At 44.2% G+C, this 20,117-nt stretch overlaps 1 protein-coding gene across 3 annotated transcripts in view; it reads left to right on the plus strand.

The window, feature by feature from the left end:
- Window positions 1-20,117, plus strand: part of LOC120024897 (cGMP-inhibited 3',5'-cyclic phosphodiesterase B-like) — an 86,449-nt gene that overhangs the window by 63,759 nt on the left and 2,573 nt on the right. For 2 of the 3 annotated variants that reach the window (XM_038969251.1, XM_038969249.1), the window contains exons 2-12: window positions 7,932-7,982; window positions 10,273-10,521; window positions 10,838-10,986; window positions 12,234-12,337; window positions 12,465-12,678; window positions 12,824-12,921; window positions 13,143-13,300; window positions 14,313-14,441; window positions 15,625-15,736; window positions 16,603-16,716; window positions 19,474-19,673. In XM_038969251.1, the coding sequence (XP_038825179.1) occupies window positions 7,932-7,982; window positions 10,273-10,521; window positions 10,838-10,986; window positions 12,234-12,337; window positions 12,465-12,678; window positions 12,824-12,921; window positions 13,143-13,300; window positions 14,313-14,441; window positions 15,625-15,736; window positions 16,603-16,716; window positions 19,474-19,673 (1,578 nt within the window). The remainder of the gene's footprint in view (window positions 1-7,931; window positions 7,983-10,272; window positions 10,522-10,837; window positions 10,987-12,233; window positions 12,338-12,464; window positions 12,679-12,823; window positions 12,922-13,142; window positions 13,301-14,312; window positions 14,442-15,624; window positions 15,737-16,602; window positions 16,717-19,473; window positions 19,674-20,117) is intronic. The other variant, XM_038969250.1, reaches the window with a different exon arrangement.

A 20,117-nucleotide genomic window follows, 5' to 3' on the forward strand; every position in this document is an offset into this window, starting at 1 on the left:
TTCACACCCTCTTAAGCCTTAGCCCCACCCATCTCTTTAAAGATTCACATGTGAGGCCATGTGCTAAGCAGAGTGAGTAGTTTAGGAAACAACCAAAGATTTCAAGACTAAGTAGTAGCCTACAATAAGGAAAAACTCCAGGTAAAAATACTCTATTTCCTAATCTGACTTTGGTGCAGGTCATGTTGTTCTTCACATTACCGTCTCTGGTAAACACACACATGCGCAGGATACAGAAGGTGTAAACGATACAGTGAAATGGTTACTTTCAGAGTAGCAATATCCAAAACAGGAAGTGTCCAGATAAATATATTTATAAATTATGTTTGGGAATACTTTGGAACATATTTCCAAAATTCAAATAAATTAGAACAGATTTTTTTTTTGCTCAGAAAACTTGGGGGCCAAATAAAACCACGCTGGCCGCCAGTTGGGGAACTATGGTGTGGCAAGCCGTCTGTCTGCAGACTGCAGTAGAGTTGTTAGATGTCCGATTTGGTTGTGGGGATGTGGCCGACTGTGGTGGTGTTATTGACAGTTAAGGCCAGGCAGCCATCAGTCATCAAAGGATATGGCTGGTGTTGCAGCAGGACCAGGGTGTGTTATAAGGTGTTGTTTTTGTGTGCTTCCCTGCCTGGTTCCCTGGCTGGCTGGCCCTGGTTGGCGGGTGAGGCGGGGCGGTTTGAGGGCTGTAGCATGTCAGTGTGGAGTTATTCGGCTCCCTGTCATAACCCAGGGCTAGGGGCAGGCAGGTGAGAAACGCACATACTGACACTTTCCCCTCTCCCAGCCACTCACAACACACAGCTCCCTCCTCACAAATACCTCAACCACCTCACCTCACACCAAGAACCAAAACACCTAACAAATTCAGTCTTCTCAATCAATGAACTATTTGAGATTTTGAAAACTTTTTTATTCCACTGATCAAAAATATAAACACAACATGTAAAGTGTTGGTCCCATGTTTCATGAGCTGAAATAAAAGGTCCCAGAAATGTTTCATACACAAAATGTGTTTACATCCGTGTTAGTGAACATATCTCCTTTGCCAAGATAATCCCTCCACATGACAAGTGTGGCATATCAAGAAGCTGATGAAACAGCATGATCATTACACAGGTACACTTTGTGCTGGGGACAATAATAGGTCACTCTAAAATGTGAAGTTTTGTCACACAACACAATGCCACAGATGTCTCAAGTATTGAGGGAGCATTCAATTGGCATGCTGACTGCAGGAATGTCCACCAGAGCCATTGCAAGAGAATTGAATGTTAATTTCTATACCATAAGCCGCCTCCAACGTCGTTTTAGAGCATTTGGCAGTACGTCCAACCTGCCTCACAACAGCAGACCCACGTGTCAGCACACCAGCCCAGGACCTTCACATCCGGCTTATTCACCTGCGGGGTTGTCTGAGACCAGCCACTCGGATTGGGTTTGCACAAACGAAGAATTTCTGCACAAACCGTCTCAGGGAAGCTCATCTGCATGCTCGTCATCCTCACTAGGGGTCTGGACCTGACTGCAATTTGGTGTCGTAACCGACTTCAGTGTGCAAATGCTGACCTTCGATGGCCACTGGCATGCTGGAGAAGTGTGCTCTTCACGGATGAATCCCAGTTTCAACTGTACCGGGAAGATGGTGTCATGTAGCCGATCAGTTTGCTGATGCCAACGTTGTGAACAGAGTGCCTCATGGTGGCGGTGGGGTTATGGTATGGTCAGGCATAGATACGGACAACGAACACAATTACATTTTATCGATGGCAATTTAAAAGCACAGAGATACCATGAAGAGATCCTGAGGTCCATCGTGCCATTCATCTGCCGTCATCACCTCATGTTTCAGCATGATCATGCACGGCCCCATGTCGCAAGGATCTGTACACAATTCCTGGAAGCTGAAAATGTCCCAGTTCTTCCATGGCCTGCATACTCACCAAACATGTCACCCATTGAGCATGTTTGGGATGCTCTGGATCGACGTGTACGACATTGTGCTCCAGTTCCCGTCAATATACAGCAACTTTGCACAGCCATTGAAGAGGAGTGGTACAACATTCCACAGACCACAATCAACTCTGTGAAATAGATGTGTCACGCTGCAGGAGGCAAATGGTGGTCACACCAGATACTGACTGGTTTTCTGATCCACACCCCCTACCTTTTGTTTAGGTGTATGTGACCAAGTCATGAAATCCATAGATTAGGGCCTAAGGAATTTATTTAAATTGACTGGTTTCTTTATATTAACTGTAACTCATTAATATCTTTGAAATTCTTGCATGTTTATATTTTTGTTCAGTTTATCTTCATCACATTTCACCTGAGCTGTAAACATATGATCAACCTGGTATATTAGGAATTAGGCCCTATATTGTGACTATTTTAGGCCCTCTATTGTGACTATACTAGGCCCTATATTGTGACTATACTAGGCCCTATATTGTGACTATATTTGGCCCTATATTGTGACTATATTTGGCCCTATATTGTGACTATACTAGGCCCTATATTGTGACTATATTTGGCCCTATATTGTGACTATATTAGGCCCTATATTGTGACTATACTAGGCCCTATATTGTGACTATATTAGGCCCTATATTTTGACTATACTGTGACTATATTAGGCCATATATTGTGACTATATTGTAACTATATTGTGACTATTGTGACTTTATCAGGCCTCCATCAGGCCTCAATTGTGACCCTCTAATACAGATAAGAATGTTCCAGTATGTTTACCTCCATTTGAATTTACAAGTAGAGCAAGTAGAGTTGTGTTAAAATAGGAGAGGATGTAGCACAGCTTGATTTACAATCCTCCGTATTTGCATTGGTACTGTTGTACACAGTATTGTACCATGTTACATAAACGTGTGTGTGTTTGTATGTGTAGCCTATTTGGATATGTTCATCCTCATGACAATCCTCCTCTTTCTTGTTAAGAATAACACATGATGCTCTCTTTTGACCTAAAACTGGTGAATCTGTAATTAGGCAGGTGTGTGTGTGTGCGCGCATAATGTTGTTGTTACACACACAGTGGCTAGCTAACAGATCTGTGTATTGTGGCCATTGAACTCTGCTGTTGACCCACATTCCCCTGTCTGTGGAACTGTGTTTCATTCACTGTCTAATCATGTGTGAACAGAGCTTGGCATTTTTCGTATGAGACTACATGTTGAGGTGAAGAGGAACATGGAGTGTACAGAGAGATATGAACAGGCCGTGCGTGCGTGCGTGCGTGCGTGCTCACAGAGGTGTGAACAGAGCGTCACAGGGACACACGTGTCTGAGGAACACACTCCCTAGCTCCAGTCTGACAGCCAGGCCAGCAGCACGTCTCGACTGCGTCATCCACTACACTCCATGGCAGCCTCTCTCTATCCCTCTGTCACTCCCTCTCTCTCATCTCTCCCTCTCTCCTCTCTCCACTCTCTCCCTCCGACCCATCTCTCTCTCTCCTCCGCCCCACTCTCTCTGTAAACAAGCAGACGTCCGACAGATCTTTCCTCCGGCCCTCTCCCGCCATCCCGTCGCCATGGCGTTTGGAGCATTGTTTGCTGGCCTCTGTTGAGTTGCCATAGCAGTGCTTATTTGCTGTACTAAATGTTTGGCCTTGTTGTACAGATTCTGATGACAAACACGGAGCATCCCGGTCTGATCAATGGAACTGCCTCTGATTGGAGAGGAAGGAACAAGGCCTCTCATAGAAGCACAGATACATTTGTCATCCAATCTAACCTATTTAATGGCCTCGTATTCTTTGTGTCTGTTGTCTTTTGATGCAGATAAAATATGTTTTGGGATGACATTCCCTTGACATAAATGCTTTGGTTTCTGTGTTCATTCAGAGGATCTCTGGTCGCAATTCTTGGTCTCTGATACTCAATTATTATTTAGAACAACACTGGTATCACTCACACTCCCAGGGTGCATCACTCCTCACTACACCTGCTCTCACACTCTGTAGCAGTCTACTACTGAACACACAACCTAGACTAAGGGTCCTGTGCAATCACAAAGATATCCTTATTTACTCCGTTAGTTAAAGCTAAATAACAAATGTCTTTGAGGATTACATGTTGGATTAATGTGATTCATGTCAGCGTTTACAATTCTGTGAAACAAAGAGCACTGGAGAATAAATGCTTTCTTACATTGCAGCAAGGAGGTTGTTTTCATATCCCTGCACTATGTTCCAGTGCATTGGGAACCAGTGAACTAACACTTCAGCATCAACCATGCACCAATGATTTACAGTGTAATTATAAGATATGCTGTTCTCTCAGACAGTTGAGCTTAGTGCATACTGGTCTACTTCAATCTATCATAATGACTAGGCCTATACTGCCTAGGATTGGGCTTTGTGTCTATTTAGATGTGAATTTCCATGTGTTTTTGTGTTTAAGTCTGAGAGGTGGTCTGTGACTAAGGCCATGAAGTGTGTCCATCCATCCACATGCCTCTAGCACACACCCTTGTGGCCAGTAGAAAGACTACATGCTCTCTGAGTCTTGAGGGAATGAGTGTTTGCTCTATGGGTTTAACATGGCGACTAACCTGTGTTCCTTCCTCCCTGAGAGGACATGTATAGACCTAATGATCACCCCGTATGATGGCAAACTGCTCCCAAGACACTTACTTCAGGAAAGAAGGTTCTGCTCTGTCTATAGATCATCCACAGATACTGTTGGATGTTTGTTGCTATTATTTTATTTTTCCCAGAAGTGGTAGTTTGACAATTTAAACTAATTTATATGCAATATCCTACTTAAAATGTTTTATTGGAGTGAAAATACGGTCCAAAATGAGGCCAAACTAGTGAATTAAATAATATCAACAAATGGCAAAAATGGTATCGTTCTAGAGGTTGTACTGTAGATCTATCTAAACCAATTCACAGCAATTCAACACCTACTGCAGATCTAGTTGTTGCAGTGTGTCCTACGTAAACCTACGACCCAGTATGTGACAACGGAAGTTTAACACTCGTGGCATAGTAGCAGTTTGTCTGTGTGAGACTGTGAGCTCCTGTTTGGTGACTTTTCTCTGACAGATCATGTGGAAATGCTGGTCATTGACGTAATAGGGGCTAGATAAGATCTGACAGTACCATTGTTGACGTTTCATTGTGGTCGGCTGGTTGCGGTGGTTTGCTTTTTGTATTTTTCCTTTCTACAAAAGGCATACGTTAGACACAATAGCTCTCTCTGTGTGTGTAGGCCTAAATAACACTACATCAGTTGAATGTCCACATTTTGGTAATTCGTCTATATAAGCTGTTTGACCTGATTCTATCATACCCTCGTGTGTTTACTTAATTTATTCACCTCTAGTAGTTAACCTTAACAGCACTCTCATTGACCTCTTTAATATGCTACAACAGTTACACTATGTCTAATGTTGTAAAATAGACTGTTTCTCATTGACCTATTTAATATGCTACAACAGTTATACTATGTCTAATGTTGTAAAATAGACTGTTTCTCATTGACCTATTTAATATGCTACAACAGTTACACTATGTCTAATGTTGTAAAATAGACTGTTTCTCGTTGACCTATTTAATATGCTACAACAGTTACACTATGTCTAATGTTGTAAAATAGACTGTTTCTCATTGACCTCTTTAATATGCTACAACAGTTACACTATGTCTAATGTTGTAAAATAGACTGTTTCTCGTTGACCTCTTTAATATGCTACAACAGTTACACTATGTCTAATGTTGTAAAATAGACTGTTTCTCATTGACCTCTTTAATATGCTACAACAGTTACACTATGTCTAATGTTGTAAAATAGACTGTTTCTCATTGACCTCTTTAATATGCTACAACAGTTACACTATGTCTAATGTTGTAAAATAGACTGTTTCTCATTGACCTCTTTAATATGCTACAACAGTTACACTATGTCTAATGTTGTAAAATAGACTGTTTCTCATTGACCTCTTTAATATGCTACAACAGTTACACTATGTCTAATGTTGTAAAATAGACTGTTTCTCATTGACCTCTTTAATATGCTACAACAGTTACACTATGTCTAATGTTGTAAAATAGACTGTTTCTCATTGACCTCTTTAATATGCTACAACAGTTACACTATGTCTAATGTTGTAAAATAGACTGTTTCTCGTTGACCTCTTTAATATGCTACAACAGTTACACTATGTCTAATGTTGTAAAATAGACTGTTTCTCGTTGACCTATTTAATATGCTACAACAGTTACACTATGTCTAATGTTGTAAAATAGACTGTTTCTCGTTGACCTATTTAATATGCTACAACAGTTATACTATGTCTAATGCTGTAAAATAGACTGTTTCTCATTATGGACCTATTGTATTAGAACTGATGCATGTGTTGAAGTACTTCACCTCTTATGATAAAACAACAATAGTTGGTTGTGATTTAATGAATACCTGCATGTGCATATATATATATATATATAAACTCAACAAAAAAAGAAACGTCCTCTCACTGTCAACTGCATTTATGTTCAGCAAACTTAACATGTGTAAGTATTTGTATGAACATAACAACTGAGACATAAACTGAACAAGTTCCACAGACATGTGACTAACAGAAATGGAGTAATGTGTCCCTGAACAAAGGGGGGGTCAAAGGTAACAGTCAGTATCTGGTCTGGCCACCAGCTGCATTAAGTACTGCAGTGCATCTCCTCCTCATGGACTGTACCAGATTTGCCAGTTCTTGCTGTGAAGATGTTACCCCACTCTTCCACCAAGGCACCTGCAAGTTCCCAGACATTTCTGGGGGAAATGGGCCTAGCCCTCACCCTCCGATCGAACAGGTCCCAGACATGCTCAATGGAGATCCGGGCTTTTCGCTGGCCATGGCAGAACACTGACATTCCTATCTTGCAGGAAATCACGCACAGAACGAGCAGTATGGCTGGTGGCATTGTCATGCTGGAGGGTCATGTCAGGATGAGCCTGCAGGAAGGGTACCACATGAGGGTGGAGGATGTCTTCCCTGTAATGCACAGCGTTGAGATTGCTTGCAATGACAACAAGCTCAGTCCGATGATGCTGTGACACACCGCCCCAGACCCTGAAGGACCCTCCACCTCCAAATCGATACCGCTCGAGAGTACAGGCCTCGGTGTAACGCTCATTCCTTCGACGACAAACGCGAATCCGACCATCACCCCTGGTGAGACAAAACCGCGACTCGTCAGTGAAGAGCACTTTTTGCCAGTCCTGTCCGGTCTAGCGACAGTGGGTTTGTGCCCATAGGCGACGCTGTTGCCAGGTGAGGACCTGCCTTACAACAGGCCTGCAAGCCCTCGGTACAGCCTCTCTCAGCCTATTGCGGACAGTCTAAGCACTGATGGAGGGATTGTGCGTTCCTGGTGTAACTCGGGCAGTTGTTGTTGCCATCCTGTACCTGTCCCGCAGGTGTGATGTTCGGATGTACCGATCCTGTGCAGGGGTTGTTACACGTGGTCTGCCACTGCGAGGATGATCAGCTGTCCGTCCCGTCTCCCTGTAGCACTGTCTTAGGCGTCTCACAGTACGGACATTGCAATTTATTGCCATGGCTACATCTGCAGTCCTCGCGCAGATGAGCAGGGACCCTGGGCATCTTTCTTTTGGTGTTTTTCAGAGTCAGTAGAAAAGCCTCTTTAGTGTCCCAAGTTTTCATAACTGACCTTAATTGCCTACCGTCTGTAAACTGTTAGTGTCTTAACGACCGTTCCACAGGTGCATGTTCATAAATTGTTTATGGTTCATTGAACAAGCATGGGAAACAGTGTTTAAACTATTTACAAAGAAGATCTGTGAAGTTATTTAGATTTTTTTGAATTATCTTTGCTGAGTTATATATCTGTAACGCACACGTCCTAGCAAGGCCTCCTGACTGATGTGTGTGTTTCTCTCTTTCAGATGATCCTATGGGACTGGGACCTGAAGCAGTGGTACAAGCCCCAGTATCAGGTTAGTGTGTTTTCTCTCTCTCACACACAGACAGACAAACATACAGAGTATACTCCTTTGGCTACAGTATATCACTGTTAGAGCACATGTGCAGTCTATCATTCACATTATGGTTGGGGATCATTTCCTATTTTACTTTCAATCCATCCATGGAATGAATTGTAATAACATGAATATAACTATAGATCATCAACCCTCATAGGGTAACAAGAATCCTCACAAGTGAATTAGGTTTCCCAGAGAGGGCATTGAATTGACAAAATGTAAGTAAAAGAGGAAACTGACTGAAAATAGTATTAGTGTAGTAACTGTAATTTAGTCATATTTCAAAGAATTGAGGCTGGAATTAATAAGTAGAGAGGTGAATTCTTTTAACTAACTTTTAGGAAATCAGATTTATCTCGATACATTTTGGAGAGCCTCCACATAATCTTTCTAATCTAGTATACTGGCCTTGTGTTTCAATTTATTGTCAAATCGCTGACACACGTTTTATGCTAGGTCTACTTCATGCATCATAAAATGGAAGCATCTGTGTTTTTGTAAGCTTGTGTGTGTGTAGATGTGTTTGAACTGTGCGTGTAGGTCTGCCCGTGTGTGTGTGTATTTTGTGCCTTGTGTGTGTTGTCATCCTGTTGGGGTCCACAGTGTTTTGCAGACACGCTGTACAGGTAGAGCAACAGGAAGCTGTGCTCCTCTGACTGACGTCTGCCCCACTCATCACTCATCACTCACCACTCATTGTTGCCACAGAGCCGGGCCTTCAAAAGCAGCCTAGTTCTCCAAACCCTCTAGTATTTTATATGGGGTCTATCAGCACAGCAACAGTCAGTAGGATAGACAGGGTGAAGAGGGGGAGGGGTGCAGGCAGGATCTCCGTCAGCGTCATGACATACACACAGCCTCCTAGCTGTCTTCACTGGGCCAGGGAAGTGCTAGCGCTGCACTTTTACTCCACACACAGGCACACACACCAGCACCATGCCCTGCCAGCACCATGCCCTGCCAGCACCACGCCCTGCCAGCACCACGCCCTGCCAGCACCACGCCCAGCCAGCACCACGCCCTGCCAGCACCACGCCCAGCCAGCACCACGCCCTGCCAGCACCACGCCCAGCCAGCACCACGCCCTGCCAGCACCACGCCCTGCCAGCACCACGCCCTGCCAGCACCACGCCCAGCCAGCACCACGCCCAGGCAGCACCACGCCCAGCCAGCACCACGCCCAGCCAGCACCACGCCCAGCCAGCACCACGCCCAGCCAGCACCACGCCCAGCCAGCACCACGCCCAGCCAGCACCATGCCCTGCCAGCACCACTCCCCTTTATTACTGACATCACTGGTCCAAACAGCCTTTCAATTACCCAGCATCAATGCCATGAGCTCAGCACCGAGCCTGTGTGCCCTTCACACTACCCTCCACTGCTGTAAGAGGAGGAGTGACAAACCCAGCCCCATCACAATGCCAGCAGTGTCCTGTTACAGCTTTCTGACAGTCTACCTGCGTATGTGTGATACCTGTAGATGTCCTGGGCCCAGATTCACCAAACACTTTTTACGCAAAAACTTAAGAAGCTTCTTAACAAGAAGAAAAGAAGTTCATATGTGCAGATCCTCAAAAATGTCTTAAGAATTCATGATTTTCTCATGAACTTCTCAGATGTCTTCTTATGAACTTCTTAACAATCTTCAGATGTTTGTCGTTAGACAGCTAGCTGTCTGGGTTGCCTATCTAGCAATGGCAATCATGTTAGCATATTTCTAATTGGGATTACTGGTCTAAAATATGAACTTGGGTTTAAAACAATTAACACTGAAACCTTCAGATTAAGTTTGTGAGTCAATTGAACATGTTCAATAGCTACCATTAGCATATTCTTTCACTGCCATGTGTTTAAGACAGGGGTTTAGCTATCTGGGAATTCCAAGAAGAAATTAAATAACTTTATTTTCAAGCATCTCATTTCTTCATAATTTTTGCTTAAGGAGAAACATAAGAAGTAACATAACATTTCCAATAATCTTTTTGAGGAATAGCAACTTCGCTTAACTTTCTTCATAAGTCTATAGTTAAGGAAAAAATGGCAATTAAGAAGGAATTTCTTCTTCAGAAGCTTTTGTGTTTGGTCATTTAAATCCTTTCTGGGTTCATTAGAAACAGTGTAAAGGAATGAGGAAAGGACACCAGGCTCTCTTCTTTAGTACAGTATCTACTGTATGTTTGTGTTTTGCTCTGCTGAATGAGGCATCTCTCTGACATGTGTCCCCTTGTCTCCTCCATGTCCCCAGGGAGCGGTAAGCGGTAACGGAGTGGACCTGTCGGTCATCAACGAGGCCAGGAACATGGTGTCTGACCTGCTGATGGACTCGTCCCTGTCGCCACACACCGTCTCGTCCCTGCGCAGCGTCAGCAGCCTCATGGGGACCTTCTCTGGCTCCTGTCGGCCCAGGGTTAACCCCTTCACCCCCTTCCCAGGTTTCTACCCCTGTACCGAGGTGGAGGACCCTGCAGAGAGGGGCGACAGGAAGCCCCTGAAGGTGGGCCCTCCAGCAGCCTTCTGAATGTGATACTAGCAGGTCATAACTAAAACACAGACAGAAGCCTGCTGAGACTAGCACGCCAACACATTATCCACTAACACATTATCCACTTATACATGGTATCTTATCCTCATAATGAATGTTCCTCTTCTATGTGTTCCCCAGTGTTACTTAGTTTAGTTGATTTTAGTTGTACACCTGCTCTACTCTATGTAACCTGGTGGTGCGCTGAATATAGATCTGCCTTTGACTGTGTTATAGCATCATTGACCATAATGTAATAATGTCTCCCTCCTCCCCTCCACACACCTAGGGTCTTAGCAGCAGGAACAGCCTACCAACCCCCCAACTCCGCCGCGGCTCCACCTCCTCCCCTCTCCTCCCTCTGGAGTCGGCCTCCTCCCGCTGGGAACGTAACAACGGCAAGAGACCGGGACCCCACCCTGACCTCAATATGACCAGGTATGACCACACACACCTTGACCTCAATATGACCAGGTACGACCACACACACCCTGACCTCAATATGACCAGGTACGACCACACACACACCCCCTCACCTCAATATGACCAGGTACCACCACACACACCTTGACCTCAACATTACTACACACACACAGTGACTTCAATATGACCAGGTACGTCCACACACACCTTGACCTCAACATTACCACGCACACACCCTGATCGCAATATGACCAGGTACGGTCACACACAGGTGGGACTTCAGAGTTCAGACACCAGGTTAAAGGTTAAAGACATGCCCCGGGTAATTTGGCGACTAATACGTTTTTTAAAAAACATTATGCTTTCGGCTGGATGTGTCAATATATAGTTCATACATGCATAATCTATGAGCAGAATTACTGTCTTACCTCAATTAGCCATTAAATCCCTAGTTTGAAAGCGACTTTTTTCTGGAAGCTGTGCGGCACCATTTTCTCTACATTTACCCCCATGTGGGCTAGCCCCCTAGCAATTAGTTTTGGCCAATGAGCTTCAGCCCCTCACCATTTGAGTGACAGCTAGCAAGACACACACACACACACACACACAGTGGAGAGAGAAAGAGAGCAATGACGTGGTGCTCATATCTGCACATTTGCAAGGTAGTATGGAGTTTTCGGGGACCACTTTTGCACACGGGAACTACTTTCAGAACTACTGGCTAAAAGGTATACAAAAGTACTGGAGCATATCTTTCAAGGTCAGGTCATTTTCAACATGGCACACTCCCCATCTTTACCCTGATATGAACAAGCAGGCCCTCCCTCAGCAACACATTCTTTGTTACCATGTGTCTTTGATTAAACTCCCTGAAGATGTGGTTCCCCTTTATATCCACAGGGGGGCAGTAGTGGTCAAGCTCTGTAAGCTGATATGCCTAACAGATAATGGCCATAACATTCCTTCATTCTCTTTGTTCCAACATTGTTAAGATGACTCACTTGATCTTTTAGGGATCTTTGACTTCTTCAAGGATACATTTTCAACATTGATTTTCGTTGTCTTACTTTGAGCACCAAATGAATCATATAATTAGTGTTACTGTATGCTATGTAACATTTCTCTAAGTTCATCTTTATACATAAGAGCGGGTGTGAAAAAGTTCAACTTTATAATGGTGTAGATTGAATATGGAAGCATTTTAACTGATGTTGTCTCATTAGTTCTAGCAGTAAGTGCCATGGTGTGTGTGTGTGTTCCAGCACGGGGTCTCTGTCCAATGGGCCCAATGCTAACCTGTTGACCATCCCTAAGCAGAGGTCCTCCTCTGTGACCCTGACCTACCATGCCGGGCCCAGGAGAGCAGGTGAGACCATGAGGATTTACTGTACACACAGGTCTGATACACTGTGTGGAAGTGGAATGTGTTTTTAAGTTGTTTGACTAGCTCTCTCTCTCTCTCTCATTTCTCTTCTATCTCTCTCGCTCTACAGGTGCGTCCCCCAGTCTGAGTCCTGTCAGCTCCCCTAGCCACAGTCCTCAAGGGGGAGGTCTCTCCTCCCAGGTCACGCGCCCCCCGGTGGAGTTTCCCGACACAGCTGACTTCCTCACCAAGCCCAGCGTCAACCTGCACAAGCCCCTGGGCTACATCCTCAGCTCCCCTGACTTCCAGGGGCCCTATCGCAGCCCCGCTGCCCTGTGCACCAGGTAGGGCAATCTACTACCCCCTTCCCCTACCCCCTCCATTATCTCCTGGTGTTGTAGAGCCAGTTCAGCTGTAGAGTAGAGTTGCATTTCACCATGTGTGTTGATGATGATGGCGGCTGTGTTTGTCCCTCTGCTCACCCTGTAGCTGTGGTCGTCAGATGCTGAAGAACATGCCCAGTATGGAGGCAGGGGAGGGACACCTGCCATTCACTGGTCATGCTGAGGCCCAGCGCAGACGCTCAGGTATGACACCTGCTGGAATGTAGCCTCACTCTGTACAGACATAGGCGGCACAGTGTTTTTGTGCACACACTCATGGCTTAGCTTACTATTTCCACTCTCAAATGACTGAAAACCATTTGGACATGCTGTACCAGAGAGTCAATTCATTAGAATAATGCTTCCCACCGAAATGCGAAACTAGTGGTCAACTCACTGGGATGTGCAATGTGTCTCCTCCACAGCAGGTGAGGGGTCAGAGTTCATGGGAGAGGCACTGATCAGGGAGGAGAGTGTGGAGGCCGAGTCGACGGGGGACAGGAGTCCAGACGCAGGGAGCCGGTGCCAGACAGACAAGGAGGAGCAGAGCCCCACCACAGAGCAGCAGACTCAGGAAACAGAGGTACACAGTGCTACAGTATGCTAAGGGTGCATTCCCACACAAGCTAACGGAGGAGTATGAGCTATGTACCATTTTGAGAGTGTTTTGGTAGTGCGTTGTTTAGCACAACCTCATGCAACCTGACACGCCTCCCCTCCGCTACTCCAACGCACCTTCCCCATTGAAATACATTGTGTTGGGTCTGTCATTTTACTCTGTGTTGCCTGTGTGAATGCACCCTACTGCTAGGCTAACATCCCCGCGCTGCAGACTTAAGAAACAAAGGTAGGCTACGCTGTTACATAAAAGTAGCTTTGAATGGATATTTCTCAGTCAATGCGAACACCTTACAGCGTTCGTTAGCCTTCCTGTGTGTAGCATTGCTGCCGCTAAACTATCCCAGCCAGGAGACTCCCTCTGAGTGAGAACACACTCAGGCCAACACATGTAACAGAGTAGCTAGCTATAGGATGTGTTCTCTAGTTAGTTCTGGGAACACAGTAAAGGTTTTCCTCAGACTCATTGGGTGCATGTCTTTCAGTCTGTTGTGATGTATCTAACAGCCGTGTAAATCCAGTGTGATGGGGGTAGTGTTGATCTGGCTCTGTCCTGGAATGCCCCCGCCGTTTACTTGGGCTGTGCTCTCACTTTCTTTATTGGACAAACCAAACCTTGTTAAATCGAGCCAGCTGTTAAGACAACTGTGTAGGGTTCATCTGAGGATTCTGTGGGGTAATTCAAAAGTGAATTATTCAAAGCAACGCATACATAGTCAGTCTGGAGCCTGCTTTCATCCCCTTAACAGAGGAATGAGATTCATAAGATTTGCGATGTGGTGTTTTGGATAGTCTGGTTGTCAGTGTGTGTGTGTGTGTGTGTTAATGACGTGTGTGTGCGTGTTTTAATATGTATGTGTGTGTGTGCGTGCGTTTGTCTACCTGCATGCTTGCATGTGTATATGTGTGTGTTTATCTAAATGTGTGTGTTTGTGTGTTTAAAATGTGTCTGTGCTGTTGTCCTCTCCTGCCCGTAGGGTGAGTTCAGACTAGACCCCCTGCTGGAGAACCACGATGACCTCATGGAGAAGATCAACAGCTGGAACTTCCAGATCTTTGACCTGATGGACAGAACAGGAGGGAAGACAGGAAGAATACTCAGCTACGTCAGTACAAGCACATACCAACCATATAGCAACCATCTATCTGTCATTACGCCATGATCTGTTACATCAGGTATTCCCAAACTGGGGCAATGCTGTCGGGTGTACTCCAAATAAAAATGTGATTCACATTTTTTTTAAACATTTTTTAAATTTTATTTGGAAGAAAGAAAACTTCACATTTTCAAACAGTCCATTTATATTTTCCAATGGGGGCTATACATTTGGGCAAGGGTTTTTTCTTGCCTGAGTAGCCTCGATTCACTGCCTAAAATAAAATTAAACCATCTAGTGTTCAGAGAAATAACAACACAATGTCAAATATAGGTAGCCTAGTCAAATAATTAACATCCAATCACATTAACCGTTACCCTCTCGCGGGAATTCCACTAACGGTCCTTATGTAGCCAAACGTAGCTGCTGCTCATGTTGGTATCTGTACTGATGGCGTAAAAGCCATGACAGGGAGACATAGTGGAGTGGAAACGTGCGTGCAAGCAGTTGCTCCCGACGCCACTTGGGTACACTGCAGCATCCACCGAGAGGCTCTTGCTGCCAAGGGAATGCCTGACAGCTTGAAATACGAGCCGGGTTGTGACAAACTCACACTCATTCTTATGTTTAATAAATGTATCGTATAGTGTGTGTGGCAGGCTTACAATGATGGCAAAAAACAACATTTGAGAGTGCGCTGACCCTGGTGCTAGAGGGGGTACACAGATGGAGGTTGAATGTTTGAAGGGGTACGGGAGTATAAAAAGTTTGAGAACCACTGTGTTACATGAATTAATATTTGAATAAGAAACACCTGGGCTGTATCCCAAATGGAACCCTATTCCCTATATAGTGCACAAATTTAGACCAGGACCCATAGGGCTAAGAGTAGTTTTGTGATGCAGCCATTGAATTTATTTATTTGGAGAAACTCACTTGAATGATTGGTTTAAATGGTATGATTTGGTATGGTTTAAATGAACGGTATGATCCCCATTACTGATATTTGACTGAATGATGTACTGAATGCTCGTGGTTGTCTTGGGGATTTCTCTATGTGCTGTTTTGAGTACACTGTGTTCTCCCAGTGTCTCACTGTCTGTGTCTGAGGCGAATGACTTGGTTAATGTATTAAAAAAATATTTGGTTTTTAAATTAACCTAGGTGTTTTATTTGTTGTCTTTCTCCCCAGGTGACCTACACTCTGTTCCAGGACACTTGTCTGTTTGAGATGTTTAAGATCCCTGTGAGGGAGTTCATGTCCTATTTCTGTGCTCTGGAGAACGGCTACAGGGATATTCCCTGTGAGTATAGTGCTGCCTATGCTTTCTTCAGTCCAGGCACAAAGCCCATATTAACACTTGGTGTATTGTCTACTCAGATGTAGAAATGATCAGACCTGGGTGAAAAACATGTAGGTATGGGCCTCCCGAGTGGTGCAGCGGTCTGAGGCACTTCATCGCAGTGCTTAAGGCGTCACTACAGACCCGGGTTCGATCCCAGGCTGTGTCACAACTGGCCATGAGTCCCATAAGGCGGCGCACAATTGGTCCAGCGTCGTCCGGATTAGGGGAGGGTTTGGCTGGGGGGGCTTTACTTGGCTCATCGCGCTCTAGCGACTCCTTGTGGTGGGCCGTGCGCCTGCAGGCTGACTGCGGTCGTCAGTTGAACAGTGTTTCCTCCGACGCATTGGTGCGGCTGGCTTCTGGGTTAAGCGGGCGGGTGTTAAGGAGTGCGGTTTGGTGGGTCATGTTTCTTTGGACGCATGGCTCGACCTTCGCCTCTCCCCAGCGCGTTGGGGAGTTGCAGCGATGAGACAAGATCGTAATTGGATATGACAAAATTGGGGAAGAAAAGGGGGGTAAAAAATATGTACAAAAAATAACGTGAAGGTATTTGAATGGCGCTTAATTACGCTAGTTTAGACTATTCCAGGCAGCTAAATTATGCCCACTTCAAGTATTATTTGAAATGATTTACCCAGGTTTAGAAACTAACCATAGGGTTGTCATGAAGTAGAAATAATAGGCCTACAGTTCACTACATACAGCTTGACATGCAGACATGCACCATCATATGTAATAGAAGCTTCTACCTCATGTGAATGATGTGGTGAAGTATTACTGTGACTGATGTGTGATGTCCTGTGTGAATCTCTGCCTGTACTCAGATCATAACCGGGTCCATGCCACTGACGTGCTCCATGCTGTCTGGTACCTGACTACCCGGCCTGTCCCAGGGTTCCAGCAGATCCACAATGAGCATGTGACAGGAAGTGACACAGGTAGCACTATTTCTGTTCTCTTTATTTCATTTTGCCTCAGTAGGTATAACTCTGGACTTCCCCAAGCCCTCATTTATTACCATAATATACCACAATATGCCACATATTTATTAGCATAATTAGTGTGCTTGCTGAAGGCAAGACCGTTCTAGATTTCTTACATACTTCCTATTATTAGTGTGCTTGCTGAAGGAAAGACCGTTCTAGATTTCATACATACTTCCTATTATTAGTGTGCTTGCTGAAGGCAAGACCACTCTAGATTTCTTACATACTTCCTATTATTGGATTTCTTCCGCTCTCTAGAGCTTAAACGATTGAAGCTTTTTAACACTAAACCAACTTGCAAATGTGCAAACTGCCCCAACTTAGATTTCTTGACAAAATATTTGTTATATCATTGATAATTTAACTACAACAATATTTAAAATAATCTCCAAATGCATTTCAATGGCAAACATTTGAGACATATCTCCTCTTTCACCGTTTAAGCTATCAATGCTAAACCAATGTTGAGATGTTCAGACTGACCCTACTTAGATTTTATACAGATTCTTTATAAGATTTATGCTTTTTAAATTATAACAAATTAATCTACAAGACCAACTTTAAAATGTTCAGACTTCTTTAAAACCTTTATAAACTAGAAACCATTTAAATTTGCAGAGATTTACAAAACATGGATTCATTGCCAACTGCCACTGTAACACAGTGGTAGACATTTGAAATGCTACTGCTTTTTAACCATTTCAACTACAAACATTAAAACAACTTAAGCATTTTCCAAGCGAACTATTTCAATTAGCGACATTAGTTTAAAATAACCCACCAACAGCAGTGATGGCTAGTGGGAGGAGCTATAGGAGGACAAGCTCATTGCAATAGCTGGAATGGAATTAATGGAACGGTATCAAACACATCACACATATGGAAACCACATGTTTGACTCCGTTCCATGTATTTCAGTACAGCCATTACAATGAGCCCATCCTCCTATAGCCCCTACCATCCTCCTATAGCCCCTACCGTCCTCCTATAGCTCCTACCATCCTCCTATCATCCTCCTATAGCTCCTACCATCCTCCTATAGCTCCTACCATCCTCCTATAACTCATACCATCCCCCTATAGCCCCTACCATCCTCCTATAGCCCCTACCATCCTCCTATAGCCCCTACCATCCTCCTATAGCCCCTCCTCCTCCAGCTTGTCTCAAGCTATAGACAACAAACAAACTTTCTCATGTTCAGGCTATCCTATCAATCAATCAATCAATCGATCAATCTTTCCACCCATCTATACTTATTCAACTGAATTAATTAACATGGGGTTTGAATGAGAACCATAGAAATACAGTGGTAGCAAAATTAAGTTACCAACGTTAAAACATTCAGGCTATCCTAACACACCTTCATAAACAATAAACTATTTTAATGTATAATACATTAGCATAACACTTAATCGATTCAATTTCAACCATGAGAACACAGTGGTATTCATTTCAAATGCTACTGTTCTTTAACTCTTACAGCTACATACATTAAAACAACTTCAAAACTTTGTAAACTGTAACACTTCAAATTAGCATAAATTGGCATTTAATAACCCACCAACAATAATAGTAACTCTTGAACTGTTCAAGCTAGAGAGACCAAACCAACCTTCACATGTTCAGGGTAGAGACACCAAACCAACCTTCACATGTTCAGGGTAGAGACACCAAACCAGCTTTCACATGTTCAGGGTAGAGACACCAAACCAGCTTTCACATGTTCAGGGTAGAGACACCAAACCAGCTTTCACATGTTCAGGGTAGAGACACCAAACCAGCTTTCACATGTTCAGGGTAGAGACACCAAACCAGCTTTCACATGTTCAGGGTAGAGACACCAAACCAGCTTTCACATGTTCAGGGTAGAGACACCAAACCAGCTTTCACATGTTCAGGGTAGAGACACCAAACCAGCTTTCACATGTTCAGGGTAGAGACACCAAACCAGCTTTCACATGTTCAGGGTAGGCTATTCAATCAAGCATTCAATTCTCCCATCTGGCTACTTTTTCTACTTTAACCAGTCAGTACCATTAGTATTGTATTCACTATAACTACTCTAACTTATTTCACAACCATAAATACTTTAAGACATGCTAGCAAGCACACATTTTCTTTAGGAAAGGGACTTTTCTAGTTCTAGCCTCTTGATGTACCAGTGTAGGCATTCCTGTAGTGTGTGGCCTTTTCTCGGCAGACACCAGATGGTTTAGTTTAAAATGCCAGGATCCCCAGTCCCGTCCCTGCTAATTATATTTTATGTACTGCATCTTTGATCCATCGGAAATGATTTAAGGCTCGCTTGCTGACTGATCCTTCAGTAGCTGCCAGAGGAGCAGCTGCCTTCTGATAAAGAGAGGGGGAGGGAAGGGTGGAGAAACAGAGAGGAAGAGATGGGGGAGATGGGGTGGTGAGCAAGCCTCTGTCGTGATAGAAATCTGTCTGCTGAGCTCAGTGTGTTTATGGCTTATTTTGTCCCTTTTCATTTTTCAAATGGAGTGCAGTAGTCTGAGTCACTGGGCCACCAGCTTAACCTGCCTGTAGAAATCCTACTCTACATACTTTGTTCTTAATGTGACACTAGTTCCCTGTTTTCACTTTAATACACAGTCAAGTCTTCTCCAGTAAACTCCAGTTATGATGTAGTTCCAGTGTGAGGTCCCAGTATGTCGTTGCTGAAAGCTGCTGTCTGTGTCTTCTCTCTAGATTCAGACAGTGGGATCTCGCCGGGCCGGGTATCATACGCCTCCTCCAAGAGCTCGTCCATCTCTGACGACAGCTACGGCTGCCTGGCGTGGAACATCCCTGCTCTGGAACTCATGGCACTATATGTAGCAGCTGCCATGCATGACTATGACCACCCCGGTCGCACAAATGCCTTCCTCGTAGCCACTAATGCAGCTCAGGTAAGTGTTATTATCCCCAAAGCCACTGCTCTACCATCTCAGCTAGCAAACCCACACCTGTTCAACAGTAAAACCTGTATCAGGAAGAGAATGTACAACCTATCCCGTCACTTCAGTAAGTGTTCCCATTTGTGTTCCCACACGCTGTTAAGTCCTAGGAAAGGGGAAGTGTTGTGCTTGTGTCACAGACAGCATTCATTTGGTCCCTGTGACTCATAGATGAGATCTTTATTGGCCTTAAAGCTTCTACATAGACAGGTTCTAATCAGCCTTGGATCTCATGGTAAAAGCAATGAAGAGAGGGACTGGTATAATATTACACTTAGTTCACATGTCAGGGAAAGGTTCCCACAAATCCTGAGAATTCAGCAAATTCCTTCTTGCTTCAACATTATGGCAAAGGTTGGCAAACAAACTATACCACTGTATAAATAGTGTTTTGCA

Source organism: Salvelinus namaycush, chromosome 30 (assembly GCF_016432855.1).
Source record: "Salvelinus namaycush isolate Seneca chromosome 30, SaNama_1.0, whole genome shotgun sequence".
In the NCBI taxonomy this organism is placed as follows: domain Eukaryota; kingdom Metazoa; phylum Chordata; class Actinopteri; order Salmoniformes; family Salmonidae; genus Salvelinus; species Salvelinus namaycush.